Source organism: Cucurbita moschata, unplaced genomic scaffold, assembly GCF_002738365.1.
Source record: "Cucurbita moschata cultivar Rifu unplaced genomic scaffold, Cmos_1.0 Cmo_Scf00009, whole genome shotgun sequence".
Taxonomy (NCBI): domain Eukaryota; kingdom Viridiplantae; phylum Streptophyta; class Magnoliopsida; order Cucurbitales; family Cucurbitaceae; genus Cucurbita; species Cucurbita moschata.
In genome coordinates, this window is record NW_019268525.1 from 360846 (window position 1) to 383862 (window position 23017).

The 23017-nt window shown below is 36.2% G+C and overlaps 7 protein-coding genes across 10 annotated transcripts in view; 3 read left to right on the plus strand and 4 right to left on the minus strand.

Moving 5' to 3' along the window:
* LOC111448016 (protein TIFY 6B-like) overlaps positions 1 to 2459 on the plus strand; it is a 16656-nt gene extending 14197 nt beyond the window's left edge. Inside the window, exons 2-8 of one of the 3 annotated variants that reach the window (XM_023087455.1) lie at positions 579 to 694; positions 857 to 881; positions 1040 to 1146; positions 1252 to 1345; positions 1421 to 1769; positions 1977 to 2034; positions 2140 to 2459. In XM_023087455.1, coding sequence (XP_022943223.1) covers positions 579 to 694; positions 857 to 881; positions 1040 to 1146; positions 1252 to 1345; positions 1421 to 1769; positions 1977 to 2034; positions 2140 to 2260 — 870 coding nt within the window. In that variant the 3' untranslated portion in view covers positions 2261 to 2459. Of the gene's footprint in view, positions 1 to 578; positions 695 to 856; positions 1147 to 1251; positions 1346 to 1420; positions 1770 to 1976; positions 2035 to 2139 lie in introns of all 3 variants that reach the window. The other 2 variants (XM_023087453.1, XM_023087454.1) reach the window with 2 other exon arrangements.
* A 1908-nt stretch (positions 2460 to 4367) lies between these two features.
* Positions 4368 to 5177, minus strand: LOC111448022. The gene has a single exon (XM_023087462.1). The coding sequence runs from the start codon at positions 5052 to 5054 to the stop codon at positions 4662 to 4664; it is 393 nt and encodes a 130-aa protein (XP_022943230.1). The 5' UTR covers positions 5055 to 5177; the 3' UTR covers positions 4368 to 4661.
* A 1642-nt stretch (positions 5178 to 6819) lies between these two features.
* On the minus strand, positions 6820 to 8328 carry LOC111448017 (cysteine-rich repeat secretory protein 12-like). Of its 2 annotated transcripts, XM_023087457.1 has the most exons (3): positions 7524 to 8328; positions 7229 to 7351; positions 6820 to 7136 (listed from the first exon to the last, which is right to left on the minus strand). In XM_023087457.1, the coding sequence occupies exons 1-3, from the start codon at positions 8257 to 8259 to the stop codon at positions 7126 to 7128; spliced, it is 870 nt and encodes a 289-aa protein (XP_022943225.1). In that variant the 5' UTR covers positions 8260 to 8328; the 3' UTR covers positions 6820 to 7125. The 2 variants fall into 2 exon arrangements, with proteins under 2 accessions (XP_022943225.1, XP_022943224.1); XM_023087456.1 differs by lacking the exon at positions 6820 to 7136 and having other exon boundaries at positions 7143 to 7351.
* A 1717-nt stretch (positions 8329 to 10045) lies between these two features.
* Positions 10046 to 11569, minus strand: LOC111448019 (probable peroxygenase 4). Its single transcript, XM_023087458.1, has 5 exons — positions 11392 to 11569; positions 11120 to 11289; positions 10626 to 10720; positions 10409 to 10534; positions 10046 to 10290 (listed from the first exon to the last, which is right to left on the minus strand). The coding sequence occupies exons 1-5, from the start codon at positions 11432 to 11434 to the stop codon at positions 10143 to 10145; spliced, it is 582 nt and encodes a 193-aa protein (XP_022943226.1). The 5' UTR covers positions 11435 to 11569; the 3' UTR covers positions 10046 to 10142.
* A 1703-nt stretch (positions 11570 to 13272) lies between these two features.
* LOC111448021 (ubiquitin-conjugating enzyme E2 variant 1B-like) lies at positions 13273 to 17596 on the minus strand. The gene is made up of 7 exons (XM_023087460.1): positions 17572 to 17596; positions 17360 to 17422; positions 15197 to 15336; positions 14813 to 14938; positions 14613 to 14739; positions 14050 to 14113; positions 13273 to 13531 (listed from the first exon to the last, which is right to left on the minus strand). The coding sequence occupies exons 2-6, from the start codon at positions 17385 to 17387 to the stop codon at positions 14055 to 14057; spliced, it is 480 nt and encodes a 159-aa protein (XP_022943228.1). The 5' UTR covers positions 17388 to 17422; positions 17572 to 17596; the 3' UTR covers positions 13273 to 13531; positions 14050 to 14054.
* Positions 17597 to 20269: 2673 nt separating this feature from the next.
* LOC111448015 (1-aminocyclopropane-1-carboxylate oxidase homolog 3-like) lies at positions 20270 to 21831 on the plus strand. Its single transcript, XM_023087452.1, has 2 exons — positions 20270 to 21260; positions 21391 to 21831. The coding sequence occupies exons 1-2, from the start codon at positions 20319 to 20321 to the stop codon at positions 21637 to 21639; spliced, it is 1191 nt and encodes a 396-aa protein (XP_022943220.1). The 5' UTR covers positions 20270 to 20318; the 3' UTR covers positions 21640 to 21831.
* A 34-nt stretch (positions 21832 to 21865) lies between these two features.
* LOC111448020 (probable calcium-binding protein CML25) lies at positions 21866 to 22951 on the plus strand. The gene has a single exon (XM_023087459.1). It carries the CDS (start codon positions 22247 to 22249, stop codon positions 22805 to 22807), a length of 561 nt encoding a protein of 186 aa, XP_022943227.1. The 5' UTR covers positions 21866 to 22246; the 3' UTR covers positions 22808 to 22951.
* Positions 22952 to 23017: the final 66 nt, after the last annotated feature.

A 23017-nucleotide genomic window follows, 5' to 3' on the forward strand; every position in this document is an offset into this window, starting at 1 on the left:
GAACTTTGTCGTTGTTTAATTCATTTTATTTCTTCTGTTTTTTAATTCTCTGTTTATGGCTGGTTGAATCTTGATGTTTGGAATTTTCTTTTTTTAATAGTGTTCTTGATTGGAGATGTTTTTTGTTAAGTGGTGATTGTTTGTGATTGGTCGGTGAAATTTTGTTGGATGACCAAATCCTCTTTAATTTCAGTTTAAATCTGTTTTTCTGCCAAGAAATTTGGGGGCCTTGATGTTTTGAAGCTCCATAATTTCATTTGTAGTTCTTGTTAGTCAAGATAATTGTTAAGGATAGTTGACCGTCACTATAAGGCAAATATCTAGATATTTGCCTTACATTACGGGTTACCATATTTGCCCTCTTATTAAAGGCAAATATATTGCATTCATTTATTATTCTTTCCTTTTATTACTATTTCCATAATATTTGTAATTTACCATATTTCTGTATTCTGAAAATAATTATAAATAAGAGAACTCTCACCCCCATTGAGGTGTGGTGATTCAGCAAACATTCACAATAATCTTGTGTTCTAGTCTGGTAATCTCACTGATCTTCACGAGTTTTTTTTTTTTAGGGTATTCTAAAAGCTCTGGTGTTCCTCATCCGATGGCTTTCAAGATTTCTGCTGAGGACAAGACTGCGTATCCGGTTGTGGCTGCTTCGGATCAACGCAGAGCAGCGGATGCCCAGGTTTGATATCTGTTCCTCGGTTTTGTTTTTGATATGTTCTTCCTTCACTCGTTTGCTTTTAGTCGCGGTAGCTCCTAAACTAGAGGTGTATGGCTTGCTTTTGTTTGGGCTGATGTGGTTGTATCTCTTTCTCCGGTTGTATCCTTCACTTTTTCAATCTAGAAAACGTTCAATCTGGATAGGCAAGGTGGCCCTCAAATTTCCCTGGCAGCTTATCCTATGCAATCTGATTTGTATTCGATTCATCGTCCTCATGAAACGAAACTATTTTCCGTTCCAAATCAAGGTATATCTGTTTCATTAGGTAATCCATCCGTGAAGAACCCTTTTGCTCTTCCTGCTCAGATGGCTGGTCCTATCCTCAAACAACCACTTGGAGGAGTCCCGGTTTCAAGCGCTCTGAATTCATTTTTCCCGCCATTTGGATCCATTTCTGGGATCACTGAACCATGGTAACACTCTTGTACTTGTACTTTTTAACTTCTTTCTTAAGCTTTAATGAACATTTGTAGGAAGAACTGAATGTAATTTGAACAGTTTTTTAATCCTCTGTTCAGGAATAGCATGAAACCAACTGGTGGGTCTCCAGCTCAACTGACTATTTTTTATGGTGGTACCGTCAAAGTCTATGATGACATTACCCCTGAAAGGGTAATTATCATATAAGTTCTCTTTTGAAGTGCCATGAGTAAAGGAAGGGCTCTGAGATCGATATCCCTTTTGCAGGCTCAGGCTATAATGTTCTTGGCTGGAGCTGGGGCTTCCGTATCCAACATTGCACATCAAAAAGCTCAAGCTCAAGCTCAAGCTCATGGAATGGGTGCAAAAATGGCAACCGCAAGTGATGGTGCTCCCAAGAACCAACCCGTGAGCACCTTGCCCTGCCCTGCTCTATCTAGCCCCTTGTCTGTTTCTTCTCACACAGGAGCCCAGTCTGGGAGTGGTTCAAGTTGTTCTGATGAGTTGGGAGGAGTTAAAACCAATGGACTTCCCACCACTCCTATCAGCAAAGGAGAGCCTCCAAGAATAGTCAATGCAGTCGGACCTGTTGCTGCTACTGCTATGCTGCCCTCTGGTATGCCATACGCCAACAAGAGCCATCATTTTTTCTTCTTTCATTCATTGATGTGCCTGTTTTAGCTGATGATTCACGAATTAGGTCAAATTAATGTATCAATAACTTAGGATGTTCAATGATTTGGGAGCAAGCATTCCGACGGTATAATTAGTAGGAACTTTCTTGAGTTGCAACTTATATTTCATTTTTGGTTTACTTCTACAGCTGTTCCACAGGCTCGTAAAGCATCCTTAGCTCGGTTCTTAGAAAAGCGCAAGGAAAGGTAAGTCATTTTACGATATCTTGTCACAAATAGAACATCATCAAAGAACATATAGAGATCCAAATTATGGCCATCTAAATTATCTGCATTTTGATGTACATATAGGGTCATGAGCTCTTCTCCATACAATCTTAGCAAGAAACATCCCGAGTGTGCTGCGACAGAATCCAACGGTGCAAATTTCTCGAGTCCTATCACGAGCAACAGTGCTAATGTGGCAAGCTGAGAACAACAATCCTTTATGATGTAAAACATAGAGAATGATGGTTTTGTAAGTTAAAGAAGAAGATGTAAGCTAATGGTTCTTATGGTCTATTATTATGTGAACAGCCTTCATGAGCCTTGACTATTAAAGTTTTAATAGTTCCATGTCTTAAATAATATTTTGCCTACACAAAGCTGTTCTAAAGTTTTCAATTAATATCTGTTCATGATCAACAATCAGATATCATAGAATTCTATTTAGTATAGCATTTGGATGACATGAGACTGTTTATGTGTATTGATAAAGATTTGGTTAGTAGGTATTGATGCTTGAAGAGATAAGATTAATTGAAGAACATGGTGTGGTGTTGGTTTTCTTGCTGTTAATCATCTTGATTCTGTAGCTTTTGATTTTGATTTTGATGGGGAATCTTTTGATTATAAAAACATTTGATCATTTAATTGGTTGATGTTACCTTTTTCGTTTGGTACACTTAAAATGAAAGCACATTTTGCCCTCTACTAAGGTAACAACAAAAGGGTTTCAATGTCAAGCCATTGTGTGGGTTCATCAAAGGAGGAACAGATAGTAAGATATAGGTTTCAATTTCTAGCTATTAATGTTTTTGTATTATTTTGAGAATTATTTACTTTTCTAAGCCAATGACTTGTCGAACCTTCCAAAATGCTATTGAAAGAGAATCAAATGTCTTTTGGTCATAAATATCTGGCAAAAAAAAAGGGATTTACATGAAAACCTTTCAGACAAACTAAGAGTACAAACGTCTCTTCTGCACAAAGTGCAACAAACCCTTGCCTAGGACCCTTAACCCGACCTGAAAACGAGCGGGAGATAATAGGAAGAGGCTAGGAAAGATTAGATCCGGCTTAGAGAGGTGACTTGAGATTTCCACAAGGACAGGTAGTTGGAATTGCGGCAATTCAATCTTCATCTTGTCAAACTGAAAAGGAAAAAACTCCAAATCAACTACATCCATTCTCACCTATCCATCTCTTTCTCCCTCTCATTCCACTCTCATTCCACTCATTTGGAACTGAACTTGAAAGCCATATTTCGCCTCGAACATTCAAACAAAGAAAGAAAGAAGGTCAATAATCTTTGACATTTCCATATTGGCGATGGAACCCCAATCAACACGAGAGAACATGAGCTGAGACCAGAAAATTGTTACTGAGTGGTTCCTGAGTGAGGATAAATCAAATAAATGATGAAACAAAGAGCAGCGAGGTCTATCCCCAACCAAGCAACAAACAAAAAGAGAGGCGAAGGGTAACTCTTTGATTTTCTCCACTCTACTACTGAAGTTGGGATCTCACGCAAGACAAATGGGTTGAACATCAATAAGCTTTCATTTAGAGGGAGGCAGTCTTTCCAAGTAGGGAGATTGTTAGGAGGGAAAAGAGTAGTTCCACGTTGGCTAATCAAGAGAAAGATCATAAGTTTATAAGTAAGAAACAACACTATCTCTATTAGTACAAGACCTTTTTGAAAAAATAAAAAACAAAACCATGAGAGTTTATGCATTGTGAAGTGCATGGTTCCTTTCGATTCCAAAAAAAAGGTAAATGGTTTTACTTTTGCTTTAACTTAAAAGGTTTATTACGGAATAAGAGTTGAAACAAAAATTGTGCCCCTCCTACAAGTTACAATAAGGATCATCAAAACTTTCGGAGTGTTACAATAAGGATCACTCATTATGATTCAAAATAGACTTTCAATTGTTGGCAGGCAAAGCTTACTGGTGGTATACTATGCAAGTCCTAGGAGTCTGGACAACAGAGCTTCCCTTTTCTAAAGGGGTATACAATTATAGTTGGAGGCATCATGAAACTTAATACAGCTTCCCCTGGACAAGAGTTACCTCTTTTACCTCGCCAACAAATGAATCAGCCTCAACTGATTCCCCTATTGAGCTAGTCAATCGCATCACATCAAGCAAACCAAATCAAATTCAACATCCAATGAGGAAGAAGAACAACATTGAACATAGTTCATCCTTTGGGTTTTCCCTGATCTAATGCAAACACTAAAGACAACTGAAAACAATCAAATCATAGAATAAGTAGAAAAAGAAACACCCAACATCCCAACCCCAAATAACTAATGGTTTACTAAGAATTCCAGTAAATACATAAGCAAACAGAACAACAGAGTCCCAAATAATGCCTCAGACCAGAGGATGTAAAACAGAAAATCTTAATCCCCATCCCTCCAACCAACTATAAAAATTACATTCAAGAGTCGCGTATCAGTCTCAAGTTTTAGAATAGGAATATCGAAATGGAATATAAAACGAGCACAATTTCCATAATATAGCATAAGAAACGAAATTAAAACAAAAAGAAAAAAAGAAAAGAAAACGAACAGACGCAATGATTTGATTCCCCCTCCATCTCCATTCTCAATCCCGATTCTTCAACCTCTCAATACGCTGGTTCAATTGCTCAACCTTGACAAGCAAATGGGTGACAGAGTACAACAGCCAGTAGAACACAAGCGCCGAAGCGATCAAGAGCGCATTGCGTTGGCTCTTCATGATCGATTTCTGGTGGCGAAGGAACTCAGAAGGGGTGCATGAGTCGGATTCGCAACTGGGGAGAGTTTCGTATTTCCAGTAGATATCCATGAGCAAGAAGAGGCAAAAGGGAACGACGGAGAGGAATGGCTTGAGAAGATTGCGAGTAACAGCAATTAGGCCCTTCCGGAGACCATCGAGGCCTGGGATGGTGAGGAGAAGGAGCATGATTGCCTCAGCCGCAGCGGCGTAGCCAAGAACGACCCATTCCAATGCCATTGATGATAGATCTGAACAGAGAATTGGTCGATCAGTGCGTTGAAATGAAATGAATGCTTTTCTTCGAGGCGAAGGAGTTTGATTTGGGTAGCTGTTTGAAGAAAGGTGGAGGGTTCGATGACGTAAGGAAGGGGAAGACTACTGAGACACGTGCCAAGTATGAATATGGCACGCTCAGATCACTTTATTTATTTGTTTATTTATTATTGGGCCATTCCGAAGCAACGTTGTATTGGACTAGTACTCAAACCATATGATATTTGGGCTCAATCTTAAAGCCCATTTTGAAGCTTAAGAAAGCCCATTTTGAAGCTTAAGAAAGCCCATTTTGAAGCTTAAGAAAGCCCATTTTGAAGCTTAAGAAAGCCCATTTTGAAGCTTAAGAAAGCCCATTTTGAAGCTTAAGAAAGCCCATTTTGAAGCTTAAGAAAGCCCATTTTGAAGCTTAAGAAAGCCCATTTTGAAGCTTAAGAAAGCCCATTTTGAAGCTTAAGAAAGCCCATTTTGAAGCTTAAGAAAGCCCATTTTGAAGCTTAAGAAAGCCCATTTTGAAGCTTAAGAAAGCCCATTTTGAAGCTTAAGAAAGCCCATTTTGAAGCTTAAGAAAGCCCATTTTGAAGCTTAAGAAAGCCCATTTTGAAGCTTAAGAAAGCCCATTTTGAAGCTTAAGAAAGCCCATTTTGAAGCTTAAGAAAGCCCATTTTGAAGCTTAAGAAAGCCCATTTTGAAGCTTAAGAAAGCCCATTTTGAAGCTTAAGAAAGCCCATTTTGAAGCTTAAGAAAGCCCATTTTGAAGCTTAAGAAAGCCCATTTTGAAGCTTAAGAAAGCCCATTTTGAAGCTTAAGAAAGCCCATTTTGAAGCTTAAGAAAGCCCATTTTGAAGCTTAAGAAAGCCCATTTTGAAGCTTAAGAAAGCCCATTTTGAAGCTTAAGAAAGCCCATTTTGAAGCTTAAGAAAGCCCATTTTGAAGCTTAAGAAAGCCCATTTTGAAGCTTAAGAAAGCCCATTTTGAAGCTTAAGAAAGCCCATTTTGAAGCTTAAGAAAGCCCATTTTGAAGCTTAAGAAAGCCCATTTTGAAGCTTAAGAAAGCCCAAAGAACCATCCAAATAGGCTCCATGGATTATTCCAATGCCAAAGGTGGAAGAATTGATACCCACTAGCTTTTTCGGCTTTATAAACTCCCTTTCCCTTTCAAGCATTGGAATACACACACCTTTGTTCTAACATAAAACCCAACTCTTTCGTCTTCTATTCTCTCCGTCTTTACTTTTCAAATTCCTTTCCATTTCCATTCTTCTTTTCACTCTTTTCGCTCGTATCCATGTAAAAAACGCTCATACTTTTTTTATTTAAACTAATCGAGAAAACATTACAAGACACTCAGTAGAACACTACTACGTTTTGTTCTACATAATCATCTGAGTTGACGATGATTTCACCCATTTATGTAGCCCTTGACCACATATACATAGAAATATATAAAATAATGTTAAGCATGGTCTAATATAGCTTTATCATTAAATAAAATGGCCCACCAACCGTATATCAATTCTATTTGGATCTCATTGGGATTATATAAAAACATTAAGATGGTGGATCCCAATACTAAGCTCCTCCATAAGTGGTTATTCAACTAAATTATTTAAAATTTTAAGATTCTAAATAAATATAGAAAAATGCTTCTTAACCGACAAATAAAGATTAGAATGATCGACATGTAAGTGAATCAATCGTAAGTTAATAAAAACATTAGAAGAAGATAGAACAACAACCCACCAAGGAGCATATATTCTTTTTCATAAAGGAAAAAAAAAATAGAAAAAGGGGATTCAATCAAAAAGAAATATTCTCAATACATATATATGAATCCCCTTTACAAGATTAAGTGGTGAGGTGGGTCCGACATGTCGAATAAATAATCATTCTCTCCTTTGTTCATGAACAATCCTTTTATGCCATGCACATACATCACTTCTTTTTATATTACTCTCTCTGGGTTTCTTTTAAACACACACACACAAGAATTTAAAAGACACAGAGGGGAAATCTGATCGTTGAATCATCCACATCATTTGCCACCTGGTTGAGATTCAAATACCGAACCAAATCAAGAACGAGGTTAAATTAATTTATAATGAATTAATTGAATTGAATGGAATGGAATGGATTACCTTTTCGTTTCTCACAGTAATGGCTTAGGAAAGCGAGGAACACAACGATGAACGCAATCCCAGCAATGAGTCCTATTATTACCGCCAGAGTTTTTTCTATCTCCACGTCCGTGTTTCTACCGTCTTTCAAATTTCAAATATATTCATTTATTTATGGGATAATTATATTATATATATATAAATGCATGGAAAGACGTGAAAGCAAAAAGAATGGCAATCATCTCATTCACTCAATAATCCAACAATTCACACCTTTTTATATGCACTTAAAAAGTGTAAGAATAAACTAACTAACCATTTCCGCCGCCGCCGCCGTGGGGGCGGATACCGCCATGAGAAAACCTCGCATAGCACTTCCCCAAGAACACATCCCCCCACCCCGCCGCCGCACACTCCGCCTTCAGCCGTCCCACGGCCGTCACCACACAGTCCTGGCACTCTCCAGCATCCAAATCCCCAACGCATTGCGCCACCCCTTGAACATCCCCGGACCCACCCACTCTAAACGGCTGATATCCACCACCGCTGCCATCCGCCGCCGCTAAATACGCTAACACCGCATCCCTTCTAGCCCACCCACCAGAATCATACCCCATCACCGCCCCACACTTCTTCACCACGACCGTCTTGTCCTCCACTCCCAAAAAGCTAACATTGTCGTACTTCACGAAACACCCCTCCAACTGCAACGCGCCACCACACGCGTCTAGACAGATCGAGCCCAGCTGGGCGACAGCGTGGGCCACGCACTTGGCACAGGCCGCGTTTTGGAGGTCGCCCCGGCACTGGAACAGTCCGTACACAGTGTCGCCGTCGCCGGCGCCGGCGACGGTGGAGTTAGTGTATAATGTGAAGGAGGCAGAATTTATAAGAGAGGTGAGGATGGAATTGAGATTTGACTCATAGGTTGAACCGGAAGTGTATTTGGTTTGGGAACAGCCGCCGTAGACAAAGGACTCGGCAGTGGTGGTCGCTGAGGACGGCGGCGATAGGGCGGAAGTGAAGAGAAAGAGGAGGAGAAATGAAGGCATTTCTGTGGAGAGGGACAATGCGATAAAGAAGAGAAGAGGTTTGGTGTGTGGGTGAAGGCTTTGAATGGGCCTTTTATATTAGGTCATTGGAATGCTCCAATTTAAGTTTCATTTTCATTTTATAATAAACTCCAACTCATACCCCTTAATTATCATTTACTCAGAGAGGAGTTGTAGTACCACACTCGTCCATACTCCTAGGTTGACTTCTCTTTGCATCCCAACTAACCCCTCACAAACGAGCATTTCCCTTATGCATCCAACCGCTTCACTAATTTGAGTGGGTTATAAAGATGGGTTGATTTATACTCTTATGTGAGTTCCTTCTTCAAACGTTTCGGTATGTATTGCCCTTTAGCTATAGATCCGATTCACCTAACCAGAAACTCAATTTTGCACATAGATGGACTCCTTCCCCGCTACGAACGATGAGCAAGAAAATAAGGAAGAAGTATGTTTCTTAATTGTTGCATATACTAAGAGTCCTCTGGCTACCGACCCATAGACATTATCTGATTGGGTGTCGTCCTATCAAAACAATTAGAAATTAATATAAAATCATTAATTGAAATGAAAAATTTTAATTTAGTCAAAAAAATCTTAAATTTGACTTTGACCGATCTGCTTTGACTAAGTCCAACGAAATTGCCTCCAAAATAAGTTGTGTTAATTTGAAATCTTGGTTTATTAGTAACAAAGCTTGAAATAATTGTGGAAATAAACATAGTTCCAAGCATGGGCAGACCAAGAGATAAAATTAAATTTTATTTCTTGGTCGAATTAGTGAAAAGAAAATATTTAAAACTTAGAAACAATGTTTCAAAATTCATTATTTCCATTTCTTGTGATACCCATTAAATGTATAGACAAACAAATGGAAATATAAAAGAAAAAGTTGCAAAAATAAACATAAAAAAGGTAACACATTACTTCAAAAAGTTACCAAAGTTTCAAAAATTTTAATTTCTACAACAGTGAGAATCTGAATCAAAGCTTGGGAGTGAACGTTGTTCATCCTTCCTTTCACGTAAAATTCCATTTTTTTGAACAAAATCTTAATATTATTTATGTTTCATTACTAAATCAAATGTTTGAATCTACGAAGAAATGTTTAAAATAAATAATTTAAGCGAAATTGTTGAATACGAAGAAAACGGAAGGATTGGACCAAAAATATTTCTCATTTAAAATCATTATGTCGGGAGAATTAGCTTCAAAGATACTTTAAAAAGAATAGTCAAAAAAGAGGTGGCAGAGCAATGGTAGAGCATTTTTATCCTTGGAGCTTCATTCACAAGTGTTAAAAAAAAAGCTTTCGAAATATAGAACCAAACGTCAAAATAATTTATTATTAAATTATTAAAAATGATTTTAGTTAAATATTTGATTGGATGATTAAATTTGTTTTTTAGTGAAGAATTAAAACTTTTTAACTTTCAGATATTTTAACGACCAAACCAAAATTAGTATGAGGCCGAGAATGAAAAGAAGTATTAAATAATTTGTATTTATTAGCCTTTGAAAAGAGTGTTAAAAAAAGTTGAAAGTATTTTGAAAGTGAATGTTTTTTCAAATAAGCAATTGAATGTGTGTTTTATCAACTGCTTCAAATAAGCAATTGAATAATTTAATTAATGATTAACCATAGATGTCATTTTAAAACGCAAATAGAAAGCTAACATCGGTACCTCATAATCATCGTAACTCACTTCAATTTTTTTCACCGCGTACTTTGATTGGCTCAATTCGCATTTCCAAATTATGGTTTCGATACTAATGTATTAGATGGAAAAAAACACAAACTCACAAAAACAAGTTTATTATGGTTGTTCTGAATTTCACACCAAATCAAATCCAACAACAACTTAGCATAAGATTTGTTATCATTTCTTCTTCTTTGATACTCTGTGTTTCTCCATATGTTCGAATAAGCTTCCATCGTAAACACCCTTCACCGTTTGCTTTGTAAGCAATCCATTCTCATCTTTGCAAAGGATGTATAGACCTGTCCACTCTGCCCATGCACCAATCCTAACAATACCAAACCAAACCAAACCAAACCAAACCAAACCAAACCAATAATTAATGTCTTCTCCAAGATAAACAAATAAATGTCAGAGTTTGGGAATGAACGAGAAAGAAAACCAACCATCCCTTATAGTCCTTCGGCTCTCTATTTGCTTTCAGCATTGCTTTAACCTCTTTTTCGGTTAAGGCATCCGGATACGTTAGGGCATGCTTTTTGAAAATTTCTTCAAATTTTAATGCAACAAACCTATCATTTAAAATCAAGAATTTAAAGACTAAATCAAACGTCTAAACAACCAAGCTCGAGTCCTAGAAAGCAAAGTTTGATGCCATTATACCTTCCTTCGGAATCATATACACCAGAATCACTTCCATGTTTGGCAAGGTGAATGTTCTTTATCACAATTGGGAATAAAAAGTTGGGACATTTCCCCTGCAAAGTAATGCATCAAAATTTATATTAATACTGATATGAACCCTCCTCTGTCTCTCTGATCCAATACAGAATCTATTTATTTATGTGAGGATCGCGTTCCCATGTAAAAAAATTTACTCTTTTTATACATTAAAAATATTAGTTAAAAGAAATTAATGGACACTTTCATTCTCAATATAATTTTTTTTATAAGGAAAATAAAATTCAAAAATAAAAATAAAAATATAAGGAATGAAAAGAAAGATCAACCCAATTAAAGCTAAAGTAGTGAATAATTAAAGTTATTTAAATAAATGAATAAAATGAAATTAAAATTAAAATTAAAAGCAAGAAGGAAGAAAAATGAAACATATTTATTAAAAAAAAAGAAGAGAGAATAATAGGAGAGAAAATTACGGGTCGGGTTTTGGAGCTGAGTCCGATGTTAACAAAAAAAGCACCGACGGAGGACAGAAACAAACCCGCCCCGATCGCTCGGAAGCCTTTGAAGGTTTCCCATGGATAAACGACGCCGTCATGGTTCCTATCGAAGAACGCCACGTGTTTCTGCAGCACGTTCTTGTCGCCTGCGTACAACCATGGGTGACATTAAAAAGGTTAACTCAGAACAAAAAAGAAGAGGACAGAAATGCAATTTCTAGAATTTCTGGGGGTGGTTTTCGAATTACTTTCTTCACTGGGGCTCGAGGAGAGATTCGAGAGTTCAGCCATCGGAGAAGAAGATGAAGAAGAAGAAGGCCTTTCTCTGTAAACTTTGGTTTGGGAACGAAACGGTGCGTTTAAAGAGAGAGGATGGGGGACTCGAGAGGGAGCTTTCGTTTTCGTGGGGAACAAAATGGAATCATTACTTAGCATTATATAAAGATCTTTTTGGATTTTTTTTAATTCGTGAATTGTGTGGTGTCATTTTGTCTAATATTCCACGTGTCATCTTGTGAATGGCCATAATTTATTTATTTTTAATAAGTGTGTTCATATCTTTTTCACTTTAGTCCTTTGGAAAAAAGCAAATATTTTAGGCATTATTTTTATCTTTGTTTAGAATAAATGGAGAGTGCATGAGCTTTAATTGCGTAAATAAATACGTATTATCATGTGACAAAAGTATTAGGTATCTAAATAACAAACCCAATTACCAAAATCTTTTTAAATTTAGTGCAAAATCGTTCATTTTAAATTTACAAATCTTTTCAATTTAATGTCTTAATTGTTAAGAAATACTCGTGTTAGCGAAAAAAATTAAAATTATTTTATAATACGTAAGAATAAGACATGATAATATATATATTTGGTACAAAACTTAAGAAATTAATACTTTGGGCATACAGCTAACTTCCTTTCCGGGTACTTATTATTATTTATCTGCTTACCTTTTTTTTACAGCCTACAATTAACAAGGAAAATTTCCTTCCATAATTATTTAATTTTTGCTTTTTGCTTTTTGAAAATTTAGATTTTTTTTTTTAATTATAAAATTTTGAGCACAAAAGTTAAATAATTATCCAACTAAGTATAAACTGAAATTATTTTATAAGAAGTCGATAAATAATATTATTAATTATTTTGAAATTTAAAGTTAGAGTAGGTGTAAAGCAAAATAGAAAGATGCTTTCAAATATAATATAATGATGGTTATGGTTGGTAAAGTTTATGTTTGGTTCACATTTCATCTTTAACAAAATTTTATTTCAAACTATTTTTTACCCAAAAATCAAAAACTGTATTCAAACAATGTTTTATTTTATTGTTAATTAAGGTAACGAAGCATCAAGAATCAATTTTTAAAATTCAAATATCATGTAATTAACCTCCAGTTATTTATGCTTAATAACTCTTAATTCAGTTTAATTACTATAGTAATACTCGAGAAAATGGAGTACAGCTGGTTGGTGTGCATGTGATTATTATTTATTGTTACTATGATTTTTGGACTGAAAAGGGCATAGAAAGATGTAGAGGGGGGTAAAAGATAAAAGGGCATTTAAGAACATTCACTATCCATTTATTTATTATTTAAATCAGATGCATTTCACAATTTTGAATCAAATTGATTTGGACGTTGGATCTGAACCGTCGGTATTTATCGCTATCACTTTCTTCAATTGCATATTTTGAATATCTCTATATCTACGGTCCATTATACTCTCTAATTAACTCGCAATTAAAAACAATCTTAATGGGTAAGCCAACCAATTCCAAAATAATGGGAACCCAGAAAAGTGTTCTTTAAGGATTTAGGGGTAATAAGGGGATTGCGTGTACATTTAAACTAGGGAAGAACGGAAAATGGAACCAATGGAGCCTGGATTTGACGCCACGTCTCCTCTTTTCTTCTAACAAGACTATTATACCCCTTGCTTTATAATATTTTATCATTTTTTTTACCTGCAAAATCCTAAAAAAACCTTTTAAATGAAAAAAAAAAATTAATATTTTTTAATTATAGTATAAAAGAGTCTAACATGGTTCAAACAATATCTCATAACACATTTTAATATTAAAAAAAAACATTTATTCGAGAACAAGAAACAAGAAAAATGAACATCTCTAGTTAGGAACTCCGTGCGTTCAAACTTTGATATACTAACTCATTTACACAGACCAGATCATATCAGAAAATCCATCAATCTTCCAGATTCATATATAAGATAACACATCATTTACTTTAGAAACCAAGCTCGCTCTTTGAGAGCTTACCAAATTCATATTGCTATGTTAACAGCTATAAACGGAGGTAGCTGAAACTACAACAAGCCTTTGCCATACTGCTATCTGATGCTCCTTGTACGCCTCAGTCTTTCCCAAAATCTGCAGTTCCGGTTATCAACATAAAATTTGGTTCCTCAACTTTTCAGAATATGTCTACGTTTCTAATAGGATTTTCAAGATTTTAGACACCGAATCTGTTAATAGACTACTATAATCAATTCTGTCAGTCAACAAACTGGTATTAAAGTCTGGAGGGCTAACCGAGCTCAACGTAGAGACCTCATAGAAACTCGTTAAAGTGTGGGTGCTAAATAGACACAATCCTAGGGACTATACCTACAATTTAATCAAACACTTAATAAAGGAAACATGCTTGGTTCTGGGTCCATATGTTCATATTCGAGAAGGGTTGTCCTAGTTCAATTTGAAGATATGATGCAATGCATAATGAAAACATCATGTAAATGCAGTCTATCATGACAAGGGGTCAGGTTTAAAAATTATATGCGCTGTCGAAAGAGAATTGGAGATGATATATGGGATCAGTCACCAGTTATGTTGATCTCCCTGATCATAACTTAATCATGTCATGCAATTATGTTGCATCAAATTCTGACCTGAATCAAAGAATGCAACATTTCAGGACCAGACCCTTTTGCTCCGTCCTTCCCTCTTCATTCCCTGAAAATGTCATTAAATCATCACAAACCTGATAGATGATATACTAACCAAGTTAGCAGTAAGAAGAGTGTACAAAGTATTAGGAAGTAGAACGAAACATTTTTTTTATAAGAGTGTGGAACCTCTCCCTAGAAGACGTGATCTAAAAATCTTGAGGGGAAGCCCGAAAAGAAAAGCCCAAAGAGGACATTTTTTTTATAGGCTTGGGTTGTTACAGTCACGAAGTAAGGTCTTGAAATGGTAAAAACAATTCAAGAATGGGGGTGGTATTTTTAAAATTTATAAGTGGAAAAATAAACGAGATTTAAAACACAAGAAGCCGATTTAAATCATCAGTTTGAAAAATGATTTTAAACAAAGAAATCCAAGAAATACAACTTAAGCTACACACAAACTAAATAGAATTAAGAGACTAATACATGTTAATTCTAACTGTTATAGATGTCTCGTTTCTTAAGCAATTGTATGAACAATTTTAATTGGAAAATAAAGTAAGAACCTTCAAGAGGCTGAACAAGCTTCCGATTATGAGATGACATCATTTCTTTCTTCAGTTGAGTCAATATATCCTCCATTGTATATTCCCTTTGCCATTTAGCAAGCATGGGGAGAAGGTTCCTTTCAACCTGGTAATTACAGCAAGCATTCATTATTTCAAATTATGAAATGGCTACAAATGGCTAGAGAAATGGTTCATACCATTCCAGTTTCTGGATTGACACAGGACATGTTTATCCTACTTTGGAATCTAACAGCCGGTGGATTATCTGGATAATCCTTTCCACAGAACAGCTTCAATTGGTAGATTCTCCCTTCATGAACAGTCTAAAAACACACAACACATCAGGCCATCAATTTTCTTTAAGTGAAACAAATAGCTTAAGGGAAACTGCAGCCATCTTCTTTCCATACATTTTTTTAAAATATGACAAGATCTTCATAAAAAGTGCAACTTAGGAGCAAATAAAATCCACTTTCTCTGAGAATGCGAAGACATCGACTTCAAACTTGAATTGAATACTCAAAATTTTCAGGAAAACAAGAAAAAGATGGCAACCCAAAAGCAAAAAAGTCGAAACTTACATTAGGTGGACCAATAATGGTCCCAGTCCAAGACTGCATTAATAAGTCATCTGGATCATCCATGCCATAGCTCACAGTTCCATCACCAATCCCCTTTTCACCTCTCTCGAGCTCTTCCAATAATCTAAAATTCCTAGGAACTGCAAACAAACAGACGTATGGATCAGTCAAGCGAAGACAATAATTAGCAAGCTAAAACTATCATACTTCAAAGTTGCAACACATAGTAGCTGTCTCTAAAGGTGTATGCAGTTCGATTCAATAGGATTAGATTTTCTGACTAAACCCAAACCAAACCACAAAAGTGGAAAGAAAATAAGGAATAAGAAAACAAGCCACTCCAAGCACTGGTTAAAAGTTGAACCAACAGTTCGATCATATTGTCAATTCATAGAGGCTACGTGATGAAGCACTAAAGGTTGGACCACTCACAGTTTATCAGGTTGATAAAGGCAAAGAAATGATAAGGAAATATCATTGAGGACTATGTCACACAAACCACAAAAAGTAGCGGACAACGGAACGAACGATGAGGAACTCAATTTGCTTCCTGTTATTTGATTTTCAACCAGTAAATGGCAATTGTTGTTGCCAACAACTAATTGAATACAAGAGACGAGAGTTGAGGGTCTGGATAGAACAGATGTGAAGGTAAAAACCCAGCTCATGATAATCATAGGTTCAATATCTTCCTCCCTCACCAAGGAGCTACCATTTTCATTAGCTAATCCACAAGTCAGCTTTCTTTTCATTCTGTACATGGATAATAAATGGGAGGGAAATTTTCATCACCCTCCTGTATCTATATATTCTCGACCCCTTTTTCTAAGCCTCCACAATTGATCATAAGTCAGACTTGCATTCGAAAACATAATGAATAATATCCTTAGTTGTTGGAACATCTACAAAAAGGTGAATATTATCCAACCGCCACTAAGCTATCTAACCACTAGTCATCAAGAGATGTTTGAAACGGGGTTACTGTTTACAGGGTTGAAATTAACACCAGTACCCTTGCACTCTGAGAAACAATCCTGGCTAGCAAATTGTAGTCGAGTTCCAGCTACATAAGTTGGCGGGCTAGATGTTCCTTCGGGGGTATTGTGTTGGCAGTTGCACTAACTGAATCTAAGTTCACTAGGCTTTCATTATCCATCTTTTTTTCTCTTAATCTTACTTATATTTTCCTTCTTAGGTTCAATCAACTTGCTAATTTGGAGTGGATAACAATATCGATAAATAGGATGAAGCTTTATAGGGCCTGACATCATTCTTAGCAAGATTGACGTAGATTCGAAGGCAACTTGATCGTTGAAATAGGTTGTTGTGCATGCAGAAGGCAGAGTGATGCATACCAACTGTGCAATCTTGATTTCAAACAGGTTGCAATAACAAGGCACATCAACTTGTAAGAAAACGAAATATTTTACAACTCTAAATGACTGAAATCAATATCACAATGCAGTAATCCAAGCAGACAAAACATTCTCAGAGCAGTAATTAGTTCAAACAAGCATAAAAATGAAAAATATCTTCAAATTAACAAGATGAAGATTCTAGAGGACTAGATGATTTGATACTTAACAGTTCCGCAAAAGTTGTTCCTGAGAGATAAGCAAAGAACATTCACCCTACTTCTAAAGACTGGCATGCCACGGTCATAACCTGAAGTGGTTGTGATATTTTTGAAGTTCGTCAGGAGATTGGAAAAGGGTCATTAGTCAATTAGAACTTAGGTTCCTTCTCAAAATTCATCAGCCGCGAATCCACAGTTACAAGTTTAAAATTGCTTTCATCCCTTTCGTTATATGAACTAATTCGATCATCCATGACTCATAACAACAATAAATTTAAATAGCTTGGTCAAATAGGTTAGAGAAGCTTCATTGTTATTTGAAAGACCACCAAAAAATCCAATCAAACACACGGCCAATAAGAATTCGAATCTAAGGAATCAACCCCATCACTAAACGATCACTAAACAACAATTCCATCAAAACCCAAACTCCAAACAAGAAAACCCACAATTCCAAAAGTCCCAATAAACCCAACAGCTTCGGAAACAACGATCAAGCACGGAATTAAGCGAAGATTGAAACAAAAACAGACAACCCAGAAAGGAAAGGAACAGAGAGAAGAGAAAAAGGATTTTGAAGAACTCACCAACCACCCTGGATCCTTCAGAGCCCATGAAGCATAGAATGCAGAGAGAGGTTCAGAGAATTTCTAGAGAGAAAGGAGAAGAAATTAATTAATGAACGAATGAAGAAACGAAGGAAAGAAAGTAAAGAGGCTTGGTTGAAAAATGGGTGAGAGATAATTAAGCCGAAGCGGCATCGGCCATAAGATTGGACAAAAGAAGATCGCAGTCCCACCTACTAAATGACTGCTGTTTTCGCCAGTTTCGCTGGCAGAAGAAAGACGCAGTCCGTACTTTCTATTCTCAGTGAACCGATCCATCCATGCTCTCATATGCCTTCACATCTCGGCCCTACACGTAACCAATCAAGATTCGCATCCTACCATCAAAATTAAAAATAAAGTAGATATCAACATCATATTAATAATTTGAACTTTTAATTTATTTATAAATAGTGGAATGGTTGTTTGGTATTTATTAGTAAAAATATATGACATGAAAAATTGAGAAATAGACGTTTATATTAATATGACATATGAAAAATATTATAATCTTAGTTTATGCAATTTTTTATTAATTTATTGCATTGTTACATCTTGAAAAAATAAACGAAATATAATAAAAATATCGAACACTAATGCACACCCAACGTTAATAAATTCTAAAGCTATTCACAAAAAAAAAAAAAAAAATGAAAAAGCTCATTTATTAATTTAGATATTTTCTCATTACTTTTTAAAATTTTAAAAATATCTATCAAATATTGATATTTAAATATGTTGTTGACACCAAAAGCAAATATTGCTTTTGTGACCGTAACAGCAAAAATTGCATATGGATATGATAGCTTGACATACCAATTTTGACGCGTAAGATGGCTAAAAGAATTTTGTGGGTAATAAGAGTTTTAGAAATAAGGAAGAGTTTATTTTGTTCCGGTCGAAGATAATTATTTATATTAAAACCCTCTAAAATTTCGTATGAATCAGATTACATATTAATCAAATGGGATTGAACCAAGATACCACTAGTTAAGAGCATGTATGGTGTCACAATCGCTCTCTTATGGCACGAGGATAGGTCTTGTGTGACACTTGATTCTAACCCAGTGAATAAGTCAGTGGGGAGTTGAATTTTGGTGCATTATTATAAAAAAAAAAACATTTGGATACAAAGAAAAGCATTTTGGCATAAATTGTTGCAAGAAAGAGAAGCTCATGATATTTTTTTTTTCTTTTTTTCTTTACCCAATTATGTTATAATTAATTGGTGAAAAAAAAAAGTTTTAAAAGAGAGAACTTGGGATAGAAGAAATGATGATGTGAGAAATTTTATATACCTTGAATTATATTAAAATCAATACAAATAGAGAATTTGGACACACGACCTTTAAACAAAGGTATAGTTTAAATATTGAATTATATTGATGTTGATAATTATTTGATGTGAATAATATAAAATCGAGGATTAGGGTTTGGGCTTCATATTTGAGCGTGTGAAAATTTATGGCCCAAATGTGAATTGGGCTTGAAACTCGTAGAAGTTAAAATGCTATTGGTTTACATATGGTCACAGAGATGTCCATTTTCTTTATAGAAAACTCTCGACACTTTCCTTTTTTTTCTCCTCCTAAATTTTGAGGATAGGCATATTTTCTTTGTTTTAAACAAAATAAGATTTCCACCCTGTCAATTTAAGCTGATGACGTGGCATACAATAACAGGTTGGTGTCTTTCTTGAAATTACGGAATTGCCCCTTCCTTGTTCTGACTTGCGAACTTGTCACTTCCTCGTGTTTTCTGATTTATAACGTGTACGTTTTGAACTCTCTTTCCCCAACTTACAAGGACAATAATGTCATTAACGTCTTTTTTTAAAACTTAAATAATCAATTACGAAATTTATTTTTTATTTTTTAAATAAAATGTGGGTAGTTAAAAACTATTTCTCCCTTCATATAATCATATAATCGTAAGAAAAAAAATCAGTGATATAAATTATTTTATTTTTGTTAAATAATTAGTAGTCTGTATTAATTAAAATTAAATAGAAGATGAAAGGTTTTAACTATTATGACGTCAAAAAAAAATTGAAATGCAGCAGTTGAGGACGTTAGGAATGAAATTACGGGTGTGCCCCTCGTTGTGTATAGAGTCCAATTTGGTATTCTCTAGTTGTTCCTCACCAAAATATCTTGTGTCCAATGGCCATAATTTTTTGTTACGTATTACGTATGCGTTATCAGCTATTTTTGTGGTCCAAAATTATTTTAAAATTTTCATGGTAAATTATAATTATAATTTTTATAGTTTTTTTAAAAAATGACTAATACATTACTAATTCAATTTTTATTTAATAAATAATTACATTATTGTGTCCGATTATTCTAAAATTTATAAATTCAACGCATATCATTTAGTTTAGTATGTAATAGATTTTTTAATTTAAAATTTTAATTTTATTAGATTAGTATAAAATTTAAAAATAAAAGTTTAATGGTCTATTAAATACTTTTTTAATTTATACGCTTCTTAAATAAAATTAAAAACGGTCTCCTTCTGTGATTATTTAGATTTTCTAGTTTTGATTTTTAAAAATTAGATTTATAAATTTACTTTTATGATATTTTTTAATTTACTTTTTATCTATATTTTAAAAAATCAAGTAAGATTAATAATTCAAATATTTTCTTAAAAAGAAAAATAAAAAACTAATATTTTATGGAAGTACACATATATTTATTGAAAAATTATAAATATAATTTTACCATTTTATTGTTAATATTATATGTGATATTTTGTAGATAATTTTGTTTTTAGAAAAGTGCAGAATTGACTAGAAATATGAATGAAAATTAAAAAAACAAAAGTCAAATAAAATGACAATTTCTCAACTAATTTAAATTGCGTGCGTCTATATACATATAATTGTTTAATTGCCATATTTTAATTTCTGCGTCTTCTTCCTCTCTCTCTCTCTGCCATGCACGGCCTCTGCAACTCAAAACCCCTCTCTCTATTTCAGCCCACCTTCCCTACCAGAAACCATATTCGGACTTCTATTAACAAACTCCACATCGTCAAAATGGCCACCGATTTCGATCGCGCCGCCGAATTGAAGCAATTCGATGAAACCAAAGCCGGCGTCAAAGGCCTTCTCGATGCTGGCCTTAATAAAATCCCTCGCATCTTCATCCACCCGCCCGAAACTCTCTCCGACCTCAAACCAACCCCTAAATCCTCCGGCGAAGCCGTTGTCATTCCAACGATCGACCTTGCCGGCCTCTACTCCCCCGATCTCCGCCCCTCGATCGTCGACCAGATTCGAAACGCCTCATCGACCTTTGGATTCTTCCAAATAATCAACCATGGAGTTCCGCAGAAAGTGCTCGATGATGTAATCGATTCGATTAGGGCTTTTCACGAACTGCCATCGGAGGCGAAATCGCCGTACTACCAGAGGGACGTTGGGACCGGAGTGTCGTACTTGTCGAACATTGATCTGTTCAAAGCGAAGGCGGCGAGTTGGAGAGACACGCTTCAGATAGGGATAGGGCCGGCGAAGGCCGCAGCGGCGGCGGAGAATATTCCAGAGGTCTGTAGGGCGGCGGTTGCGGAGTGGGCGTCGGAGACGGAGAGGTTAGGGTTTGTGTTGGAGGAGTTACTGTCTGAGGGATTAGGGCTGAAATCAGAGCGGCTTAAGGAGGCAACGTACGGAGAAAGGCGGATGATGGTAGGGCATTACTATCCATACTGCCCGCAGCCGGATCTGACGGTGGGGATTAAATCGCACACGGATCCTGGAGTTTTGACTGTGCTCCTGCAGGACCACATCGGCGGTTTGCAGATCCGGCACGGCGGCGGGTGGGTGGATGTGGAGCCTGTCGCCGGTGCTCTTGTTATTAACATTGGCGATTTGCTTCAGGTAAGCTCTCTAGAGATCGGTTCTGTTTCTTTGGATAACAACAATGAGGTCGTTCTTGAATCAACCAGAATCCATGTTGTAGTTGTATTAAAACAAAATTATAATAAATTTTTCATTCTTTTTTTTATAGATTGCATCAAATGACGTGTACAAGAGCGTGGAGCATAGAGTCCTGGCGAATGGGAAGGCAGAAGCACGGATTTCGATTGCAGTGTTCTACAACCCTGAAATCAGAGACAACTTATACGGACCAATCCCGGAGCTAATCACACCGGAGACACCTGCAGTTTATGGTCAATTCACGTACGATGATTACATAACAAGGTTCTTCAACAAGGAGCTAGATGGCAAATCTTTGCCCAACCATTATCGAATTTGAACTCTCCAACTCCTCCTCGTCTTTCCAAAAGGCATATAGTTACGTAACCTTATGTTTGTTATGACTTTATCACAACCACAAAACATACTCCCAGTTAATGTTTGTGCAAATTTCTTGTAAATTTGACCTATTTTGATACTCCGCCGATTTGAATACAACTATATGAATTTAGTTATTGATTAGACTATTAAAGCATGGTTAGTTGGTTTAGTTGGCTACGATTCATGTGTTTATTAGAGCCTAATAATAAGGCATTTTATTAGAACCACAAATTTTAATTTCATTTTCAAACCGCCGAGCTTAAGCGTCTAATCTACATAGCATCGAAATGATGTAATAAAATAAATAAATGTGAACCTGAATTAGTGCAGTTCTCTTCTCTCTGTTTGTGGTTCTATATTTGGAAATCAACACTCTGTAACCAATTCGAAATCCCAATTTCATTCGCGGATTCAAGTTTCCCCCAAATTGTCTTGTCTTTCATTGCGATCATGTTCCCTTTCTGCTTCATCTTCGTACTCAATCCTCCCGTTTTCAATTCCGTCTGAAAATCTGTTTCGGTTGTGGGTGGTAGATTGTTTTTGCGCACCAGAGAGCGGAATCAACCATGAGATTCAAATGTCTCTTCTGCTGGAAAAAGAAGCCCTTCGCCTCCGTCACTTCTTCCATCGTCTCCTCGCCCTCGACGAATGGACCTCGCTCCTCATCCAGAGATTCACACTCTCGGAACGCGGAACTCGAGGAGGTTTTCAAGAAATTCGATGTAAACGGTGACGGAAAGATCTCCTCTGCCGAATTAGGCTCGATTATGGGGAGCCTAGGGCACAAGGCCACGGAAGAAGAGCTCGCCAAGATGATCGAGGTTTTCGACGCGGATGGCGATGGATTCATTAATCTACAGGAATTTGTGGAGTTAAACACTAAAGAAATCGATCCCGAGGAGTTGTTGGAGAATCTGAGAGAGGCATTTTCGGTTTACGATATCGATGGAAACGGATCGATCTCGGCGGAGGAACTGCATAAGGTCATGAGGAGTTTGGGGGACGATTGCTCGGTGGCAGATTGCCGGCAGATGATCAGTGGCGTCGATAGAAACGGCGACGGACTGATTAGCTTCGATGAGTTCAAGGTAATGATGTCGGTTGGGCTCTCCGTCGCAGGCGGTTGAGTTTTATAGTCGGCCGGCGGATTTCGTGAGGAATGTGCATATAGTTTGCCATAATTCGAATATGTTTTGTTTTTTTGTTTTTTTTTTTCGCTCTGACGAAGTATTTGCAAGTTCTTCCACCAAGTATTTTCTTTGTTTTCATTTTTCTCTTGGGATTTTATCATCATTTTTAAAAATAATAACAATAAAGTCCCCCCCCCCCCCCCCCCC